The sequence below is a fragment of the Triticum aestivum genome, chromosome 4A (assembly GCF_018294505.1).
Source record: "Triticum aestivum cultivar Chinese Spring chromosome 4A, IWGSC CS RefSeq v2.1, whole genome shotgun sequence".
Taxonomy (NCBI): domain Eukaryota; kingdom Viridiplantae; phylum Streptophyta; class Magnoliopsida; order Poales; family Poaceae; genus Triticum; species Triticum aestivum.
The window spans coordinates 18127410-18147555 of NC_057803.1; the positions used below are offsets into that span (position 1 = coordinate 18127410).

General features: G+C 43.6%; 1 protein-coding gene across 3 annotated transcripts; it reads left to right on the top strand.

The window, feature by feature from the left end:
• The first annotated feature begins 15686 nt into the window (after positions 1-15686).
• LOC123084850 (putative receptor-like protein kinase At4g00960) lies at positions 15687-19375 on the top strand. 3 transcript variants are annotated; one of them, XM_044506376.1, is made up of 8 exons: positions 15687-15913; positions 16179-16231; positions 17060-17206; positions 17286-17541; positions 17627-17855; positions 17951-18104; positions 18208-18414; positions 18708-19375. In XM_044506376.1, the coding sequence occupies exons 3-8, from the start codon at positions 17114-17116 to the stop codon at positions 19092-19094; spliced, it is 1326 nt and encodes a 441-aa protein (XP_044362311.1). In that variant the 5' UTR covers positions 15687-15913; positions 16179-16231; positions 17060-17113; the 3' UTR covers positions 19095-19375. The 3 variants fall into 3 exon arrangements, with proteins under 3 accessions (XP_044362311.1, XP_044362312.1, XP_044362313.1); XM_044506377.1 differs by having other exon boundaries at positions 16179-17206; XM_044506378.1 differs by lacking the exon at positions 16179-16231 and having other exon boundaries at positions 15696-15913.
• The last annotated feature ends 771 nt before the right edge of the window (positions 19376-20146 follow it).

Genomic DNA, 20146 nt, shown 5'->3' on the forward strand with positions numbered 1-20146 from the left:
ACCATAAGCAAATCATAAGCATATTGCAAACCGTACAGCGGGAATCCCTCACACTTGCGTGACACCGAGAGCACCATAGGACAGCACCAATAATAAAACATACAACTCAAACCAATCACGATCATCAAATAGCCATTAGGACAAGACAGATCTACTCAAACATCATAGGATAGCCATACATCATTGGGAAATAATATATAGCGTTGAGCACCATGTTTAAGTAGAGATTACAGCGGGTAAGAGAGAGGTTACACCACTGCATAGAGGGGGGAAGAGTTGGTGATGATGGCGGTGAAGTTGTTGGTGAAGATGGCGGTGATGATGACGGCCCCGACAGCGCTCCGGCGCCACCGGAAGCAAGGGGGAGAGGGCCCCCTTCTTCTTCTTCTTCTTGCTTGACCTCCTCCCTAGATGGGAGAAGGGTTTCCCCTCTGGTCCTTGGCTCCCATGGCGTGGGAGGGGCGAGAGCCCCTCCGAGATTGGATCTATCTCTCTGTCTCTCTCTGTTTCTGCGTTCTCTTCCGGCTCTGTTTCACCATTTCGTATATATATATGGAGATCCATAACTCCGATTGACCTGAAACCTTCGCCGTGATTTTTTTCTGAATATTAGCTTTCTTGCGGCAAAAGAAGAGCGTCAACTGCCTTACGGTGGGCCCACGAGGGTAGAGGACGCGCCCTAAGGGGGGCGCCCCCTGCCTAGTGACCACCTCGGGCACTGGTTCGCGTTGATTTTCCTTCCGAATTTTCCATATTTTCCAAAAATAAGCTCCGTCCGTTTTTATCCCGTTTGGACTCCGTTTGATATGGATATTCTACGAAACCAAAAACATGCAACAGACAGGAACTGGCACTGGGCACTGGATCAATATGTTAGTCCCAAAAATAATATAAAAATTTGCCAAAAAGTATATGAAAGTTGAATAATATTGGCATGGAACAATCAAAAATTATAGATACGACGGAGACGTATCACCATTGTATTGAGAATTCAGCGAGAGAGAGGAAGCCATATAGCTACTAACTACGGACCCGAAGGTCTACAAAGAACTACCCACGCATCATCGGAGAGGCACCAATGGAGGTGGTGAACCCCATCCGAGATGGTGTCTAGATTAGATCTAGTGGTTCTGGACTCTACGGCGGCTGGACGAATATTTCGTCAACTCCCCTTGGGTTTTGGGACTTTTGGGGTATTTATAAAGCAAAGAGGTGGTCCGGGGGGCACCCGAGGTGGGCACAATGAAGGAAATATGCCCTAGAGGCAATAATAAAGTTATTATTTATTTCCTTATATCATGATAAATGTTTATTATTCATGCTAGAATTGTATTAACCGGAAACTTAGTACATGTGTGAATACATAGACAAACAGAGTGTCACTAGTATGCCTCTATTTGACTAGCTTGTTGAATCAAAGATGGTTAAGTTTCCTAGCCATAGACATGAGTTGTCATTTGATTAACAGGATCACATCATTAGAGAATGATGTGATTGACTTGACCCATTCCGTTAGCTTAGCACGATGATCGTTTAGTTTGTTGCCATTGCTTTCTTCATGACATATACATGTTCCTATGACTATGAGATTATGCAACTCCCGAATACCGGAGGAACACTTTGTGTGCTACCAAATGTCACAACGTAACTGGGTGATTATGAAGGTGCTCTATAGGTGTCTCCGATGGTACTTGTTGAGTTGGCATAGATCGAGATTAGGATTTGTCACTCAGATTGTAGAGAGGTATCTCTGGGCCCTATCGGTAATGCACATCACTATAAGCCTTGCAAGCAATGTGACTAATGAGTTAGTTGCAGGATGATGCATTACGGAACGAGTAAAGAGACTTGCCAGTAACAAGATTGAACTAGGTATTGAGATACCGATGATCGAATCTCGGGCAAGTAACATACCGATGACAAAGGGAACAACGTATACCGTTATGCGGTTTGACCGATAAAGATCTTCGTAGAATATGTAGGAGCCAATATGAGCATCCAGGTTCCGCTATTGGTTATTGACCAGAGATGAGTCTCGGTCATGTTTACATAGTTCTCGAACCCATAGGGTCCGCACGCTTAACGTTCGGTGACGATTGGTATTATGAGTTTATGTGTTTTGATGTACTGAAGGTTGTTCGGAGTCCCGGATGACATCAGGGACATGACGAGGAGTCTCAAAATGTTTGAGACATAATGATCGATATATTGGAAGGCTATATTTGGACATCGGAAAGGTTCTGAGTGGTTCGGGTATTTATCGGAGTACCGGAGAGTTACGGGAATTTGTGCGGGAGTATATGGGCCTTATTAGGCTTTAGGGGAAAGATAGAGGGGAGGCTGCCCCCCCCCCAAGTCCTAGTCTGAATTGGACTAGGGGAGGGGCGGCACCCCTCCTTCCTTTTCTTCTCTTTTCCCTTTCCTTCTCTCCTACTCCTACTACATGGAAGGGGGAATCCTACTCCTGGTGGGAGTAGGACTCCCCAGGGCGCGCCATAGTAGAGGGCCAGCCCTCCCCCTCCTCCACTCGTTTATATACGGGGGCGGGGGCACCCCATGAACACACAAGTTGATCAGTTGATCTTTTAGCCGTGTGCGGTGCCTCCCTCCACCATAATCCACCTCGGTTATATCGTGGTGGTGCTTAGGCGAAGCCCTATTCCGGTAGCAACATCATCACCGTCATCATGTCGTCGTGCTGACAAAACTCTCCCACGAAGTTCTACTAGATCGTGAGTTCATGGGACGTCACCGAGCTAAACGTGTGCAGATCACGGAGGTGCCGTATGTTCGGTACTAGGATCGGTCGATCGTGAAGACGTATGACTACATCAACCGCATTGTCATAACGCTTCCACTTACGGTCTACGAGGGTACGTAGACGATACTCTACCCTCTCGTTGCTATACATCACCATGATCTTGCGTGTGCGTAGGATTTTTTTTTGAAATTACTGCGTTCCCCAACAGTGGTATCAGAGCCAGGTTTATGCGTAGATGTTATATGTACGAGTAGAACACAAAGGAGTTGTGGGCGTGGGTATATACATATTTCTTGTCGTCACTAGTTGATTCTTGATTCAGCGGCATTGTTGGATGAAGCGGCCCAGACCAACATTACGCGTACGCTTACGCGAGACTGGTTCTACCGACATGCTTCGCACACAAGTGGCTAGTGGGTGTTTGTTTCTTTAGCTTTAGTTGAATCGGATTCAATGAACAGGGTTCTTTCTGAAGATCAAAAAGCAATCACTATACCGCGTTGTGGTTTTTGATGCGTAGGTAAGAACGGTTCTTGCTCAGCCCGCAGCAGCCACGTAAAACTTGCAACAACAAAGTAGAGGACGTCTAACTTGTTTTTGCAGGGCATGTTGTGATGTGATATGGTCAATACGTGATGAGATATAAATTGTTGTATGAGATGATCATGTTTTGTTAAAGTTATCGGCAACTGGCAGGAGCCTTATGGTTGTCTCTTTATTGCATAAGATGCAAGCGCCATATAATTGCTTTACTTTATTGCTATGCGATAGCAATAGTTGCAAAAGCAATAGTTGGTGAGACGACCATGTGACGACACATTGATAGAGATCAAGATGATGGAGATCATGGTGTCATGCCGGTAACAATAGAGATCATGACGGTGTTTTGGAGATGGAGATCAAAGGCACAAGATGATGATGGCCATATCATGTCACATATTTTGATTGCATGTGATGTTTATCCTTTATGTATCTTATTTTGCTTAGTTTGGCGGTAGCATTATAAGATGATCTTTCACTAAACTTCAAGGTATAAGTGTTCTCCCTAAGTATGCACTGTTGCGACAGTTCGTCGTGCCGAGACACCATGTGATGATCGGGTATGATAAGCTCTACATTCACATACAACGGGTGCAAGCCAGTGTTGCACACACGGAATACTCGGGTTAAACTTGACGAGCCTAGCATATGCAGATATGGCCTCGGAACACTGGAGACAAAAAGGTCAAGCGTGAATCATATAGTAGATATGATCAACATAGTGATGTTCACCATTGAAAACTACTCCATCTCACGTGATGATCGGACATGGTTTAGTTGATTTGGATCACGTGATCATTTAGATGACTAGAGGGATGTCTATCTAAGCGGGAGTTCTTAAGTAATATGATTAATTGAACTTTAATTTATCTTGAACTTAGTCCTGATAGTATTTGCATAACTATGTTGTAGATCAATAGCTCACGATGTAGCTCCCCGTTTATTTTTGATATGTTCCTAGAGAAAAACTATGTTGAAAGATGATAGTAGCAATGATGCGGACTAGGTCCATGATCTGAGGATTATCCTCGTTGCTGCACAGAAGAATTATGTCCTTGATGCACCGCTAGGTGGCCTATTGCAGGAGCAGATACAGACGTTATGAACGTTTGGTAAAGCTCGGTATGATGACTACTTGATAGTTTAGTGCACCACGCTTTACGGCTTAGAGCCGGGACTTCAAAAACGTTTTGAATGCCACAGAGCATGTATGTTCTAAGAGTTGAAATTGGTATTTCATACTCATGCCCGTGTCGACAGGTAGAAGACTCTGACAGTACTTTGCCTACAAGATGGAGGAGAACAACTCAACTAGTGAGCATGTGCTCAGATTGTCTGGGTACTACAATTGCTTGAACCAAATGGGAGTTAATCTTCCAGATAAGATAGTAATTGACAAAGTTCTCTAGTCACTATCACCAAGTTACTAGAACTTAGTGATGAACGATAATATGCAAGGGATAACGGAAGTAATTCCCAAGCTCTTCGCGATCCTGAAATCGGCGAAGGTAGAAATCAAGAAATAGCATCAAGTGTTGATGGTTATCAAGACCACTAGTTTCAAGAAAAAGGGCAAAGGGAAAGAAAGAAGAACTTCAAAGAAGAATAGCAAGCAAGTTGCTGCTCCCATGAAGAAGCTCAAAGCTAGACCCAAGCCTGGAACTGAGTGCTTCTACTACAAAGGAAGTGATCATTGGAAGTGGAACTGCCCTAGATACTTGGCGGATAAGAAGGATGGCAAAGCGAACAAAAGTATATATTTGATATACATGTTATTGATGTGTACTTTACTAGTGTTTATAATAACACCTTAGTATTTCATACTGGTTCAGTTACTAAGAGTAGTAACTCGAAACGGGAGATGCAAAATAAACAGAGACTAGTTAAGGGCGAGGTGATGATGTGAGTTGGAAGTGATTCCAAGGTTGATAAGATCACCATGGCACACTCCCTTTACCTTCGGGATTAGTGTTGAACCTAAAATAAATGTTATTTCGTGTTTGCGTAGAGCATAGTATGATTGGATCATGTTTATTGCAATACGACTATTCATTTAAGTCAATGATAATTGTTATTCTGTTTACATGAATAAAACCTTCTGAAGTCATACACCCAAGGTGAATGGTTTGTTGAATCTCGATCGTAGTGATACACATATTCATAATAATTGATGCCAAAATAAGAAAAGTTGATAATGTTAGTGCAACATATTTGTGGCACTGCCGTTTAGGTCATATTGGTGTAAAGCGCATGAAGAAAATCCATGCTGATGGGCTTTTGGAATCACTTGATGCTTGCAAACCATGCCTCATGGGCAGGATGACTAAGACTCCGTTCTCCGGAACAATGGAGCGAGCAACTGACTTATTGGAAATAATACATACTGATGTATGCGATCCGATGAGTGTTGAGGCTCGCGGCGGGTATCGTTATTTTTTGACCTTCACAAATGATTTGAGCAGATATGGGTATATATACTTAATGAAACATAAGTCTGAAATGTTTGAAAAGTTCAAAGAATTTCAGAGTTAAGTGGAAAATCATGCATCGTAACAAGAAAATAAAGTTTCTATGATCTGATCGCGGAGACGAATATTTGAGTTACGAGTTTGGTCTTCATTTGAAACAATGTGGAATAGTTTCACAACTCACGCCACCTGGAACACCACAGTGTAATGGTGTGTCCAGACGTCGTAACCGTGCTTTATTAGATATGGTGCGATCTATGATGTCTCTTACTGATTTATCACTATCGTTTTTGGGGTTATGCATTAGAGACAGCTACATTCACATTAAATAGGGCACTATCTAATCCGTTGAGGCGACACCGTATGAACTATGGTTTGGCTAGAAACCTAAGCTGTTGTTTCTTAAAGTTTAGGGTTGTGATGCTTATGTGAAAAAGTTTCTGCCTAATAAGCACAAAGCTAAATCGGAAAAGTGCGTCTTCATAGGATACCCAAAAGAAATTGTTGGGCACGCCTTCTATCATAGATCCGAAAGGCGATATCTTTGTTGCTCAGAGTGGATCCTTTCTAGAGAAGGAGTTTCTCTCGAAAGAAGTGAGTGGGAGGAATGTAGAACTTGATGAGGTAATTGTACCTTCTCCCGAATTGGAAATCAGTTCTAGTGATCTAGTGATCTCTACACCATTTAGTGAGGAAGCTAATGATGATGATCATGAAACTTCAGATCAAGTTACTACCAAACCTCATAGGACAACCAGAGTATGGTCCGCACCAGAGTGGTAGGGTAATCCTTTCTGGAAGTCATGTTACTAGACCATGACGAACCTACGAACTATGAGGAAGCGATGATGAGCCCAGATTCCGCAAAATGGCTTGAGGCCATGAAATCTGAGATGGGATCCATGTATGAGAACAAAATATGGACTTTGATTGACTTGCCCGATGATTGGTGAGTCATTAAGAATAAATGGATCTTCAAGAGGAAGACAGATGCTGATAGTAGTGTTACTATCTACAAAGCTCGAATTGTCGCAAAATGTTTTTGACAAGTTCAAGGTGTTGACTACAATGAGATTTTCTCACTCGTATCGATGCTTGAAAGTCTGTCCGAATCATGTTAGCAGTTGCCGCATTTTATGAAATCTGGCAAATGGATGTCAAAACTGTATTCCTTAATGGATTTCTTAAAGAAGAGTTGTATATGATGCAACCAGAAGGTTTTGTCGATCCTAAAGGTGCTAACAAAGTGAGCAAGCTCCAGCGATCCATCTATGGACTGGTGCAAGCATCTCGGAGTTGGAATATATGCTTTCATAAAGTGATCAAAGCATATGGTTTTATACAGACTTGTGGTGAAGCCTGTATTTACAAGAAAGTGAGTGGGAGCACTACAGCATTTCTGATAAGTATATGTGAATGACATATTGTTGATCGGCAATAATGTAGAATTTTCTAGAAAGCATAAAGGAGTGTTTGAAAAGAGTTTTTGAAAGAAAGACCTCGATGAAGCTGCTTACACATTGAGCATCAAGATCTATAGAGATAGATCAAGATGCTTGATAAGTTTTTTCAATGAGTACATACCTTGACAAGATTTTGAAGTAGTTCAAAATGGAACAGACAAAGAAGGAGTTCTTGCCTGTGTTGCAAGGTGTGGAGTTGAGTAAAGACTCAAAACCCGACCACAGCAGAAAATAGAAAGAGAATGAAAAGTCATTCCCTATGCCTCAGTCATAGGTTCTATAAAGTATGCTATGATGTTTACCTTAGCATGATTCTAGCAAGGGAGTACAATAGTGATGCACTGGACAGCGGTCAAAATTATCCTTAGAGGACTAAGGAAATATTTCTCGGTTATGGAGGTGATAAAAGAGTTCGTCGTAAAGAGTTGCGTCGATGCAAGCTTTTTACATCGATCTAGATGACTCTACGTCTCGATCTGGATACATATTGAAAGTGGGAGAAATTAGCTAGAGTAGCTCCGTGTAGAGCATTGTAGACATAGAAATTTGTGAAATACATACGGATCTGAATGTTGCAGACCCGTGGACTAAATTTCTCTCAGAAGCAAAATATGATCACTCTTTGGGTGTTAATCACATAGCAATCTGAACTAGATCATTGACTCTAGTAAACCCTTTGGGTATTAGTCACATGGAGATGTGAACTAATCACATAAAGATGTGAACTAGATTATTGACTCTAGTGCAAGTGGGAGACTGAAGGAAATATGCCCTAGAGGCAATAATAAAGTTATTATTTATTTCCTTATATCATGATAAATGTTTATTATTATGCTAGAATTGTATTAACCGGAAACTTAGTGCATGTGTGAATACATAGACAAACAGAGTGTCACTAGTATGCCTCTACTTGACTAGCTCGTTGAATCAAAGATGGTTAAGTTTCCTAGCCATAGACATGAGTTGTCATTTGATTAAGGGCATCACATCATTAGAGAATGATGTGATTGACTTGACCCATTCCGTTAGCTTAGCAGGATGATCGTTTAGTTTGTTGCTATTGCTTTCTTCATGACTAATACATGTTCCTATGACTATGAGATTAGCAACTCCCGAATACCGGAGGAACACTTTGTGTGCTACCAAATGTCACAACATAACTGGGTGATTATGAAGGTGCTCTACAGGTGTCTCCGATGGTACTTGTTGAGTTGGCATAGATCGAGATTAGGATTTGTCCCTCCGATTGTCGGAGAGGTATCTCTGGGCCCTCTCGGTAATGCACATCACTATAAGCCTTGCAAGCAATGTGACTAATGAGTTAGTTGCAGGATGATGCATTACAGAACGAGTAAAGTGACTTGCCGATAATGAGATTGAACTAGGTATTGAGATACCGACGATCGAATCTCGGGCAAGTAACATACCGATGACAAAGGGAACAACGTATACCGTTATGTGGTTTGACCGATAAAGATCTTCGTAGAATATGTAGGAGCCAATATGACCATCCAGGTTCCGCTATTGGTTATTGACCGGAGATGAGTCTCGGTCATGTCTACATAGTTCTCGAACCCGTAGGGTCCGCATGCTTAACATTCAGTGACGATCGGTATTATGAGTTCATGTGTTTTGATGTACCGAAGGTTGTTCGGAGTCCCGGATGAGATAAGGTACATGATGAGGAGTCTCCAAATGTTCGAGACGTAAAGATCGATATATTGGAAGGCTATATTCGTACATCGGAAAGGTTTTGAGTGGTTCGAGTATTTATCGGAGTACCGGAGAGTTACGGGAATTCGCCGCGGAGTATATGGGCCTTATTGGGCTTTAGGGGGAAGAGAGAGGGGAGGCTGCGCCCCCGCCCCCAAGGCCTAGTCCGAATTGGACTAGGGGGAGGGGCGGCGCCCCCTCCTTCTCTTCTCTTTTCCCTTTCCTTCTCTCCTACTCCTACTACATGGAAGAGGGGGGGAATCCTACTCCCGGTGGGAGTAGGACTCCCCAAGGCGCACCATAGTAGAGGGCCGTCCCTCCCCTCCTCCACTGCTTTATATATGGGGGCGGGGGGCACCCCATGAACACACAAGTTGATCAGTTGATCTTTTAGCTGTGTGCGGTGCCCCCCTCCACCATAATCCACCTCGGTTATATCGTAGCGGTGCTTAGGCGAAGCCCTGTTCTGGTAGCAACATCATCACCGTCATCACGCTGTCGTGCTGACAAAACTCTCCCACGAAGCTCTACTGGATCGTGAGTTCGCAGGACGTCACCGAGCTGAACGTGTGCAGATCACGGAGGTGCCTTACGTTCGGTACTAGGATCGATCGACCGTGAAGACGTACGACAACATCAACCACGTTGTCATAACGCTTCCGCTTACGGTCTACGAGGGTACATAGATGATACTCTCCCCTCTCGTTGCTATACATCACCATGATCTTGCATGTGCGTAGGATTTTTTTTTGAAATTACTGCGTTCCCCAACAGACAACCCACCAGGGTGCGCCTGGGCCTCCTGGCACACCCTGGTGGGTTGTGTCCTCCTCAAGGCACCCCCCAGGTGCAGCCATGGCCCATTATGTTCCTTCTGGTCCAAAAAAATCTCCGTGAAGTTTTGTTGTGTTTGGACTCCGTCTGATATTGATTTCCTTCGATGTAAAAAACATGGAGAAAACAACAACTGGCACTTGGCACTATGCCAATAGGATAAAAAGGGGCAGCCCCAGTGCATGTAGCTCCCGCTTGCGCAGGGTCTGGGGAAGGGTCCGACCACTTTGGGTCTATTGTACGCAGCCTTTCCCTACATTTCTGTAAGAGGTTATTTCCAGGACTTGAACCCGTGACCTCATGGTCACAAGGCAACAACTTTACCACTGCGCCAAGGCTCCCCTATGCCAATAGGATAGTACCAAAAAATGATATAAAATGACTACAAATGATTATAAAACATCCAAGATTGATAATATAACAGCATGGAACAATCAAAAATTATAGATACGTCGGAGACGTATCAAAACATACCGCAAAAAAGAGATTACATCGAATAGATCTCCAAGAACATCGAGGAGAACATTGTATTGAAGATCAAAGAGAGAGAAGAAATCATCTAGCTACTAGCTATGGACCCGTAGGTCTGTGGTAAACTACTAACGCATCATCGAAAGGGCAAACAAGGTTGATGTAGAGTCCCTCCATGATCGAATCCCCTCCGGCGAGTCCCTGAGATGGGATCTCACGTGAACAGAAGTTTGCAGCAGCAGAAAAGTATTTTTGTGGACGCTTGTGATGTTCGGGAATATTTGAGAATTTATAGAGGTGGAAATAGGGTTAGAGAACCCTCGAGGGGCCCACAAGCCAGGGCGGCGCCCCCTCCCCCGGGGTGCGCCCTGGTGGCTTATGGCCTCCTCGGGACTCTTCTGGCCCTCTCTCCAACTCAAGTACGTGTCTTCTGGTCCAAGAAAAATCATCGCGAAAGTTTTATTCCGTTTGGACTCCGTTTGATATTCCTTTTCTGTAGAAGTCAAAAATAAGGAAAAACCATAAACTGGCACTGGGCTCTAGGTTAATAGGTTAGTCCCAAAAATAATATAAAATAGCATATTAATGCATATAAAACATCCAAAACATATAATATAATAGCATGGAATAATAATAAAATTATAGATACGTTGGAGACGTTTCAATAAGTATAAGGATGCTTTTATTGCCAAGTTTTTTTCCTCCCGCTAAGATTATTCCTCTTAGAGATGAAATTATGAATTTTAAGCAACTCGAACATGAACATGTTGCACAATCATGGGAGATAATGAAATTAATGATTAGAAATTGTCCCACTCATGGTTTAAACTTATGAATGTTATAGGAAAAATTATGCGGGACTAAACTTTGTTTCTAGAAATCTTCTAGACTCTATTGCAGGTGGTACTTTTATGGAAATTACATTGAGAGAAGCTACAAAACTCTTTGATAATATTATGAAAAATTATTCTCAATGGCACACCGAAAGAGCTACAACTGGTAAGAAGGTAAATTATGTCAAAGTAATTAATTTTTAAGTGATAAAATGGATGCTCTTATGAAAATGGTTGCTAGTAAAAATGCCCATGTTGATCCTAATGATGTGCCACTGTCTAATTTGATTGAGCAATATAAGGATGCTATATATTGACGTGAATTTTGTCTCTAGAAATAATTTCAATAACAATGCTTATAGGGCTAATTTCAATCCTAGACCGTATCCCGGAAATTCCTCTAATAATTATGATAATTTATATAATAATAATAATAATAGGATACCTACTGATCTTGAGAATGATATTAAAGAATTCATTAGTTCTCAAAAGATTTTTAATGCCATGGCAGGGGGAAAATTGAATAAAGTGGATGATATGGATGGAAACATGGATATAATTGCTCATGGTGTGGATAATCTTAAAATTAAAATTTTGCCACCCAAGCATGATATTAATGACTCTATTAAATCTAGCCAAGTCTCCATTAATGAAAGTAAAGAGAGAGCCGCTAGGTTAGAGGTAAGCGAGAATTCCTAGAAAAAGCTATTCCACCCAGTTTTTATCGTAATCGTGATGAATATATTCAAATGATTGGTGTCTCACCTATTGAATCTTTATTTAGTAATATAAAACTTGATGAAAATGGACTGGAGATAAGTCAACTTTAGCTAGAAGGCATCCCAATTGTCTGGAGGTAGATGATCATAATGATAAAAATGATAAAATTAGGTTTGGAGAGGTTGAGACTTTAAATAGTGATGTGCCCAGTACTTTAGATTACAAGGACTTTAATGATGATAGTTTCTCTTTAGTTGAATGTATTTCTTTGTTGAAATCCATGATAAATTCACCCAATGTTTATTAACAAAATACAGCTTTCACTAAACATATTGTAGAAGTTATGATAAAAGCTCATGAAGAAAAGCTAGAATTAGAGGTTTCAATACCTAGAAAATTGCATGATGAATGAGAACCTACAATTAAAGTAAAAAATTAAAGATAATGAATGTAATGCTTTATGTGATTTGGGTCTAGCGTCTCCACTATAGAAAAATATTTATGTGATGTGCTAGGCCTTACCGATTGGATGAATGTTCCCTTAATTTGCATTTAGCGGATTTAACTATTAAGAAACCATTGGGTAGAATAAATGATGTGCTCATACTTGCTAATAGGAATTATGTGCCTGTTCATTTCATTGTGCTTGATATTGATTGCATTCCCTCTTGTCCTATAATACTTAGTACAGCTTTCCTACGAACCATAGGTGCTATTATTGATATGAAAGAAGGAAATATAAGGTTCCAATTCCGGTTAAAGAAAGGGATGAAACACTTCCCTAGAAAGAGAATTAAACCACCATATGAATCTATTACGAGGGCCACCTATGGAATTAATTTGAAGGATGACAACTGATACGTCCATTTCGCATCACATTTTCCTACTGTTATTTATTATGTCTTATGTCACTATTTCACTTTACGATACAATTCTTATGTCTTTTCTCTCATATTTTGCAAGTTTTACATGAAAAGAGAGATTGTCAGCAGCTAGAATTCTGGACCAAAAGGGGCTACAGCAGAAATAGCTATTCTGCACAACTCCAAATGGCCTGAAAATCTACGAAGAATTGTTCTGGAATATATAACAAATATTGGCGGAAGAAACCATTGACATGTCTCCTTTTGTGGATCCCAAAAAGAAGTCGTTGAGCATCTCAAAGTTTATTAAGGATCTCAAAATTGTGAAGATTGATAGACAGGTTAACAAGGTGACGCATGAGATTGCGAAATTCAATTTTGATAGCAAAAGCAATGAACTATGTAATGAAAGATTGTAAGAATCTTGATATTTAAATTAATATATGGGTGAGGTTTTCAAAAAAGAAAGAAAGACGTGTCGACCACTTTCATTCACACGACTACCTGATGCCAAGTTGGTTGGCTGGGTGACTACCGTTGATAGTCAAAGACGACAAGTGGTTTGGCCTTTATATGTATAATGAACGCGGGTAGTAGATAGTCATTTTTTTATAAAGTGGATAGGAGCGGCGACAGATGTTGTTGAATGGTGTCTTCGGACTTAGTGATGTATTACTTTGTAAGTCTTTGTGAATAATTAATAAAGTGGCCGTATGCATCGCCCAAATGCAGAAGCCGGAGGTCATCCTCCTTTTCAAAGAAAAGTAGATACTTATTTTTATAGTTAGGCACCTGATTTTTTTTTGGACCATGAATGCGCTTAACTGTAAATAAGGACCATTTAGGGACGTGTTAGGTTACTTGCATCTTTTTTGTCACTTTGCATACTTGTCTCATTTGACCCTGGCTGAGCATATTCTGGCAAAAAATAACACCTTCATGTTGATTGATTGCCTGGATCCCCTCTAACATTCATGTGCTAAAACCGAAGGCCTGCTGTTTGGTTGCGAACTTGTTTGAGGGGAAACATAAGTCCAGTTGTTTGGTTACATCCAGGACAGTTGTGTGGTAACCTCCTTCTCGATACGGTGATGTTATCAAAGGCATATATGAACTACCAAAAACTAAACTAGAAGCAACAGAACAATTTTAAACACAAACACAAGTCTTAATCATGCATTAGAAGTTTTAAACCAACATAGTACAATACGTTTTTTGCTGGCCATGAATGCGCTTAACTGTAAATAAGGATCATTTAGGTGAATAAATACTGGTTGCCCGGCAACCCAGAGAAGCCTTGACCGCCAAATCGTCTCCCCTCTTTCCCCACCTACGGAGCCCATGACGCGACCAAGCAGGGGGGCGCGTATGAACTGAACGTCTCTTTTGACGTCTCGCGCCCTAGGCCCTAGCTAGGTAAGGAACCGTGTCGCTGTTGGCAGTAGGATCCAAGAAGGAGCACCGCACTTTACACTCCGCGTGCACTGCAGCCAGCGGCCAGCTTCACATGGTGCACAGTAGTACGTATCGTATCATCAACTGGCTCGTGAGTAATAACTACACTGCTATGCGCAGCAGCATGACGCGTCCAATCAAGTCCATGCTTTCAGTTCACACGGCAAATTTCATTTTTCTCCATCTCGCAAAATAATAACAATAATTCATTTTTCTCTTTCTTTTTTCGGGCGAAGTAAACTTTGTCATTTTTTCTGTCCTAGTGAGAAAAGGCGTACAGCAGCAATTGACCCGCTGGTAAAACCACACAAGCAAATCTCGTGAGGAGTGAAAGGACCCAAGAGGGCGAAGCTAGGGTTCCTCCCCTGCTCCCCCGCCGCCGCCGGCAACCCGCGCTCTCCCCCGCCACCGCCGGCCGCCGGTCGCGCCCCCCAGCCCGCCTTTCTCCCCCTTCTTCCCTCCTTCCCTGCGCTCCCGTCGCCCCCCGAAGCGGCGGAGCGCCCCATCTGCTCCTCCCGTCTCGACCCGCCCTCCTCCTCCTTCCCCCTTCGTCGCCGCCGGCAGCGGCCTTCGGCATGCTCGGGCGGCGGCGGATGTCCCTTCCCCGCGCGCCCGAAGGGGGAGTCGGGGCTCCCTCCTGCCCGGCGGTGGGGCTCGACGGCAGAGCCCGTCGGGCCTCGGGTGCCCTCAACGTGGCGGCGTGGTCGTTGGCTGCGGGGCGACGCTGTGGGCTGCTGGCCGGCGGCGCCCGCTCGGCCCAGATCTGGGCCCTTTCGGTCCCCATATAGGTTGGAGCGGGCCTGCGGGTCCGGGCGTGTTGGCGTGGCTCCCTGGTGGTGTGGCGAGGCGGCGGTGGCTGTGGTGGTGATGGCTCCGGTGGCCGGCGTGCTGCAGCGTGGCTGCAGGGACTGTCCAGACCTGTTTGGGTCCGGCCGGGCCGGCCTGGCCTGGCAAGTCCCTGTCGCTACGTCTGGTCGGCTCCGCGCGGCGGTGGAGGTTGTTCCCTCTTGTTGGCTGCGGTGCGGTTGCCCCCGAGCCCGGTGTCTTCTCGTCCTTCCTCCAGGCTTCGTGTTGGCGACCTCAGTGAGACGGTGAAGATGGGGCGGTATCCGTGGTGGCACAGGCTGGTGGGCGGCATGTTGAGCAGTGCGCTTCCGATTGTCTGAGGTGGCGATGGTGGTTTCGGGGCAGGAGAAATCTCTGGCGGCTCGTTCGTCACCGGCGCGGCTGCGCCCGTGGGCGTTGCCGGATCCTCCTAAGGGGCGTCGGTGATACACCTTCCCCACTGCCATCTGTGTACCGGGGGAAACCCTAGGATTTGTCCGGACAGCAGCGGCGTCGTCGTCGCATTTCTTCCTGAAGATGTTGCTTGGTACGTGAGGCTTCGGAGTGCTTGGCGGGCGGTGGTACTTCTCCGGAGGGTGCAGCGGGTGTCGACCATCTTTACTTAGTTGAACTGCCGGTGTTGGCATTTGTTTTTTTTTCTTTCTCTCCTCTTTTTTGGTTTGTTTGTGCTGCGGCTCCAGCAAGCTGCTTGTATCGGTTGAAGCGTTGCTTTATAATCTAAAACGGGGGAAACCTTTTTTCTCGATGGCGTACAGCAGCTGAGTAGAAACAGAGTAGCAAGAGTGCACACTGCCCAGCCCAAGATCCACCCCCTTCCTCCCTCAGTCCCTCCTCTTACGCGCTGGTGGGTAAGGTTCCTCGCCGAGAGCAAACCACTCGTTTCCGACCATCGCCGTGCGTCCCCTGCCGCCGCCGCTCCTGCTGGGGGAGTAGCCTCCAGGTCCAGGTGAGCTCAACTGCCCCAACCAACTCTTGCATTACCAATTTCTTCTACTCTTTCATTTGTCTCCAACTCATAAAAATCAAACGCAAACTACTCCACTTGTTAGTTCTCAGTTTCGGCCCATCTCTTCTTAGTTGCCTTTTTGCATATTAACATGTTCATAGCTCTTCGTCTCCACTTGTTAGTTCCCACCCACTCTGTTTTTTTCTTCTTTTTTTGAGAGAAATTTGTCTGATTCTGAAGGTTTTTTTTGTTGCTGCCTATGTAGCGCAAGAAAAAGGGTCAGCATAGCAGATTTTTGTGAGGCAGGTTTCAAATAAGGTATATTAAGCAGGTCTCAAGATTTTTCTTTTTAAGCAGTATAAAATTACTCATCAGTACTAGAACCAAACTAATCGCGTAGCCAAACAAATCACTTATGCACTTATGCCCTAGTTATCAGAATGCCAAATTTTCAATTGATCCCCTCTCAGTTACCATTTTGCATACAACAAGTTCATAGCTCTTCCTCTCAACTTGTTAGATCTCAGTCACCCTTTTTTCTGTCTGATTCTGAAGCCTGCAGGGGGATTCTTTTGCTTATGTAGTGCAGAAAAAGGAATTGTCAACACCAGCATAACAGTTTTTTGTGAGGCAGGTCTCAAATATGTAGTATATTAAACAGGTTCCAAGCAAATTTGGTTTTTAGAAAAGAAAAGAAAAAACTATTTGTTAGTAGAACCAAACTTATTATCGCGTAGCCAAACAAATCACCTACACTCTGCTCTCAGCTCTGCTGCCTCCAGCGCTGAGTTGCTTGCTGCTGCAACACGCATGGTTGAGTCAATTCAACTTGCTATGCTTATCGATCAGATCGAGGTTGAGTCAATTCAACTTGCTCTGCTTATTAATCAGATCAAACCGCTCTTCTTAACTTTTGTGAGCTCTTCCATTTGCGCTATCTCCAACTAAGTTGAATAGCTGCAACTCTTACTTAATAATTCCACTTCATTTTATTTTGTTCAGTTATGGAAGTGCATTTTACAGAAATTTACTAGCAGTTCACTTGTCTGACTCATGCATGCACTCGAGGATTCAGTGTTGAGTCCGGTTTTCAGAAAATGCATTATGTTGTTGTGTTGTGTCTGTGAGGAATTTTGTGTTTTTCAGGGAGACGAACATCTGAAGCTGTACTTAGTACTCGTACATTCCTAGGAGATTGATATGGATCTCACGTTCCAGTTGATAGAACAGATTACCAAAAGTTTCTCTGACGATCAAAAAATTGGCTGTGGTGCATATGGGGAAGTTTACAAGGTACGACGTGATTTCCGGATAGTAGTTATCACTTGCTATGACCGAGTGCTCCATTTTAACACCGGGTTTTAAATAACAGGGAGTGCACAATGGTGAAGAAATTGCCATTAAGAAGCTTTACAACATGCAAGGGATTGATGACAAGGAATTTACAAATGAGTTCCGTAATCTTATGAAGGTCAAGCATCCGAACATCGTACGCTTAATTGGCTACTGCTATGAAATACGACATAGACATGTTGAGATGAACGGAGAACTTGTTTTCGCTAAAATAATAGACCGACTTCTCTGCTTTGAATATATGGAGGGTGGAAGCCTTGCTAAGTATATTTCTGGTATGATGGTATTTCTAATACTTTTAATTCAATATGTTTATGTCTGACAGTCCGAGTATAATGCCTGTCTTTACCTCTTGCGCAGATGAATCCTGTGGTCTTGATTGGCCCACTCGATACAAAATCATTAAGGGAATTTGTGAGGGTCTAAATCATCTTCATAATGCGCGGAGTGATTATATTTATCATCTGGATTTGAAACCGGATAATATACTGTTGGATAAAAACATGATGCCCAGGATTGCAGATTTCGGCATGTCAAGACTCTTAGCTTCATCCAAAACCCATATAACTCAAACTCTAAAAGGAACACTGTAAGTTGATTGAGCATGTCTGATCCATTTCTCTTCATTCAATAGCAATATGTTGTGCTTGCATTGCCTTTACTGTATGTGTCAATACCATGCAGAGGGTACATGCCACCAGAATTCATTGACAAGCGCAGAATCACAAAGAAGTATGATGTGTTCAGTGTTGGTGTCATAATTTTACAAGTAATGGCTGGAGCTCAGGGCTACAACAATTGTTGTGAGATGTCTTCTCCCCAACAGTTTATCGAGCTTGTAAGCCTTTGTACTATATTTTGAGCAAATGTTATGTTTTTTCTGGTATCTTCACACTATCCAAGAATGCGTGCGCTTATGAATCTTTATATATATACCGCAGGTACATGAGAACTGGAAGAAAAGGCTTCAAGGGATGCCAATGCAGGAAAATACTTACTCAATTGACATCCTAGCAGTGCAGAGATGTATTGAACTCGCAGTGAGATGTGTGGAGGCCGATCCCGTAAAAAGGCCTAGTATAATGGACGTCGTCGATGAGCTGAATAAACTAGATGCTGACATGAAGAATATATCACTTCCATGCCAGGTAAGATTCAGGTTATCTTTTCAAATGAAACTGAATCAAAACTTTGGGAGTTTAAGTAATTTGGTGGATCCTAAACATTTCTGTCATTCTGTGGCATGTGTATCTGAGCCAAATTCATACGAATACAAATTAACATTGGTCATATTTCCACAATTCAGAGATCACTCGAAGTTATGTGAATTTCTTTGTCATTTGGCCGAACTGGAATCTCCAATTTTTCAGTTATTTCAGTGGTGCCCAAAATATTTTCAAATCTGAGATTTGATACCATGATCTATTTATTCTCATTGCAGGAAACTTCTGATTCCAAAGATCTTGAGCTCGATCCTGCCCTCGAGCTACGCTTCCCATTTGAGCTAAACAGGGACATATCATGTTGTATGCAGCTAATCAACAAGACAAACGAGTTCGTTGCATTCAACATCAGAACCAATAAAATGAAGTACAGTGCACGGCCAAATAACGGGACTATGGCACCATATTCCAAGATTTATATCACATTTACATTGCTGGCACAAGACAAGGATCCACCCTATATGCGGTGCCAAGACATGCTCATTGTGCAGAGCACTAGGCTCAGCATGGAATCCGGTGATGAGATCACTGACGAGTTCTTCGAGAAGGCAGTGGCAAGTAGGGTGGTGGATGAGGTGAAGTTGCCGATTGTCTATGTTGTGTAGTTACTGTGCTGGAGCATGAGTGAAATCCATCTAGGGTGACATGACAAGGGAAACATAGAGGCTCATGACTTGCATAAAGTTCTGCGGATATTTGAGAGTAGATTCTGTCGGTAAGAAAACTATGTTCAACTTTTGCGTGTGTAACCGTTTAGAAAGACTAATATGAACTTAGATCTGTATCCACCCTTCACTAGTTATATGGACTCAAAGGATTCATGCTACTACATTGCCTTTTTGTAAAGGGGGTGTATATTAATTAAGAACCATTGTCATCATTACAATCACACAACGTCAGATTGGACACGCATGTTAGAGCATCTACAACCGGACTTGACAAATTCAACCCCTCAAACGCTCGTGGACGTGCCCGAGCGCGTCCGCGGACAGTGACCGGTCACCCCTCAAAAAACAGATTCCACATCCGGATACCTTAAATTAGAAACCTTAAATCCATATTATTATATGCAATGTGAAACCTAATCTACGCGGAGCTCGTCCGGTTCTGCTCCCCGCTCGTCCGGCTCCGCCCTGGCCATGTCCAGCGGCCGCCTGCACTCCTCAGAGTGTTGGGCCGGTCGCCGGAAAGGTAGGGTAGAGCATGGGACACGAGCTGGCTCACGGGACTGAAGGCCCCGCCGTCTCCCATGCCCTACTCTTCCTAGTCGGAGACCGGAACCCGAACGGTGTCGCCGACGTCAGATCGATGATGGATCCATCCGGACTGTTGCGCCATACGGGACGCCGGAGAATGCGACGGGAGGCACCATGGGCCTCGTCCGACGAGGCCATGGCATGGCGTGCCTGCTGTGCAAGGCACCAGGCCCGGGAGGCGGCGGCAGCCACGGTGGCGGAAGTCGGCGAGGCGGAGTCTCGGCGGCGTGGCACAACGGGGTCTCGGCGACAGATGCATAACGATGTACGCGCGTAGGGAGGTGGTGTTGTCTAGTGTCGTGCCAGCGTTGATGGCAGGCCTGACAATGTCGATGCATCAGTACCTGCTCTGAAGATAGATGGATCAGTGAAAGACGGCGGCGATGACCTACGAGTGTGCG

What these genes read in the sequence shown, in the direction of transcription:
- LOC123084850 (XM_044506377.1), top strand. Translation starts at nt 17,114, where the DNA reads ATGGATCTCACGTTCCAGTTGATAGAACAGATTACCAAAAGTTTCTCT. An exon ending in CATATGGGGAAGTTTACAAG is followed by an intron (nt 17,207 to 17,285) that starts GTACGACGTGAT and finishes TTTAAATAACAG; the next exon opens with GGAGTGCACAATGGTGAAGA. An exon ending in ATATATCACTTCCATGCCAG is followed by an intron (nt 18,415 to 18,707) that starts GTAAGATTCAGG and finishes TTCTCATTGCAG; the next exon opens with GAAACTTCTGATTCCAAAGA.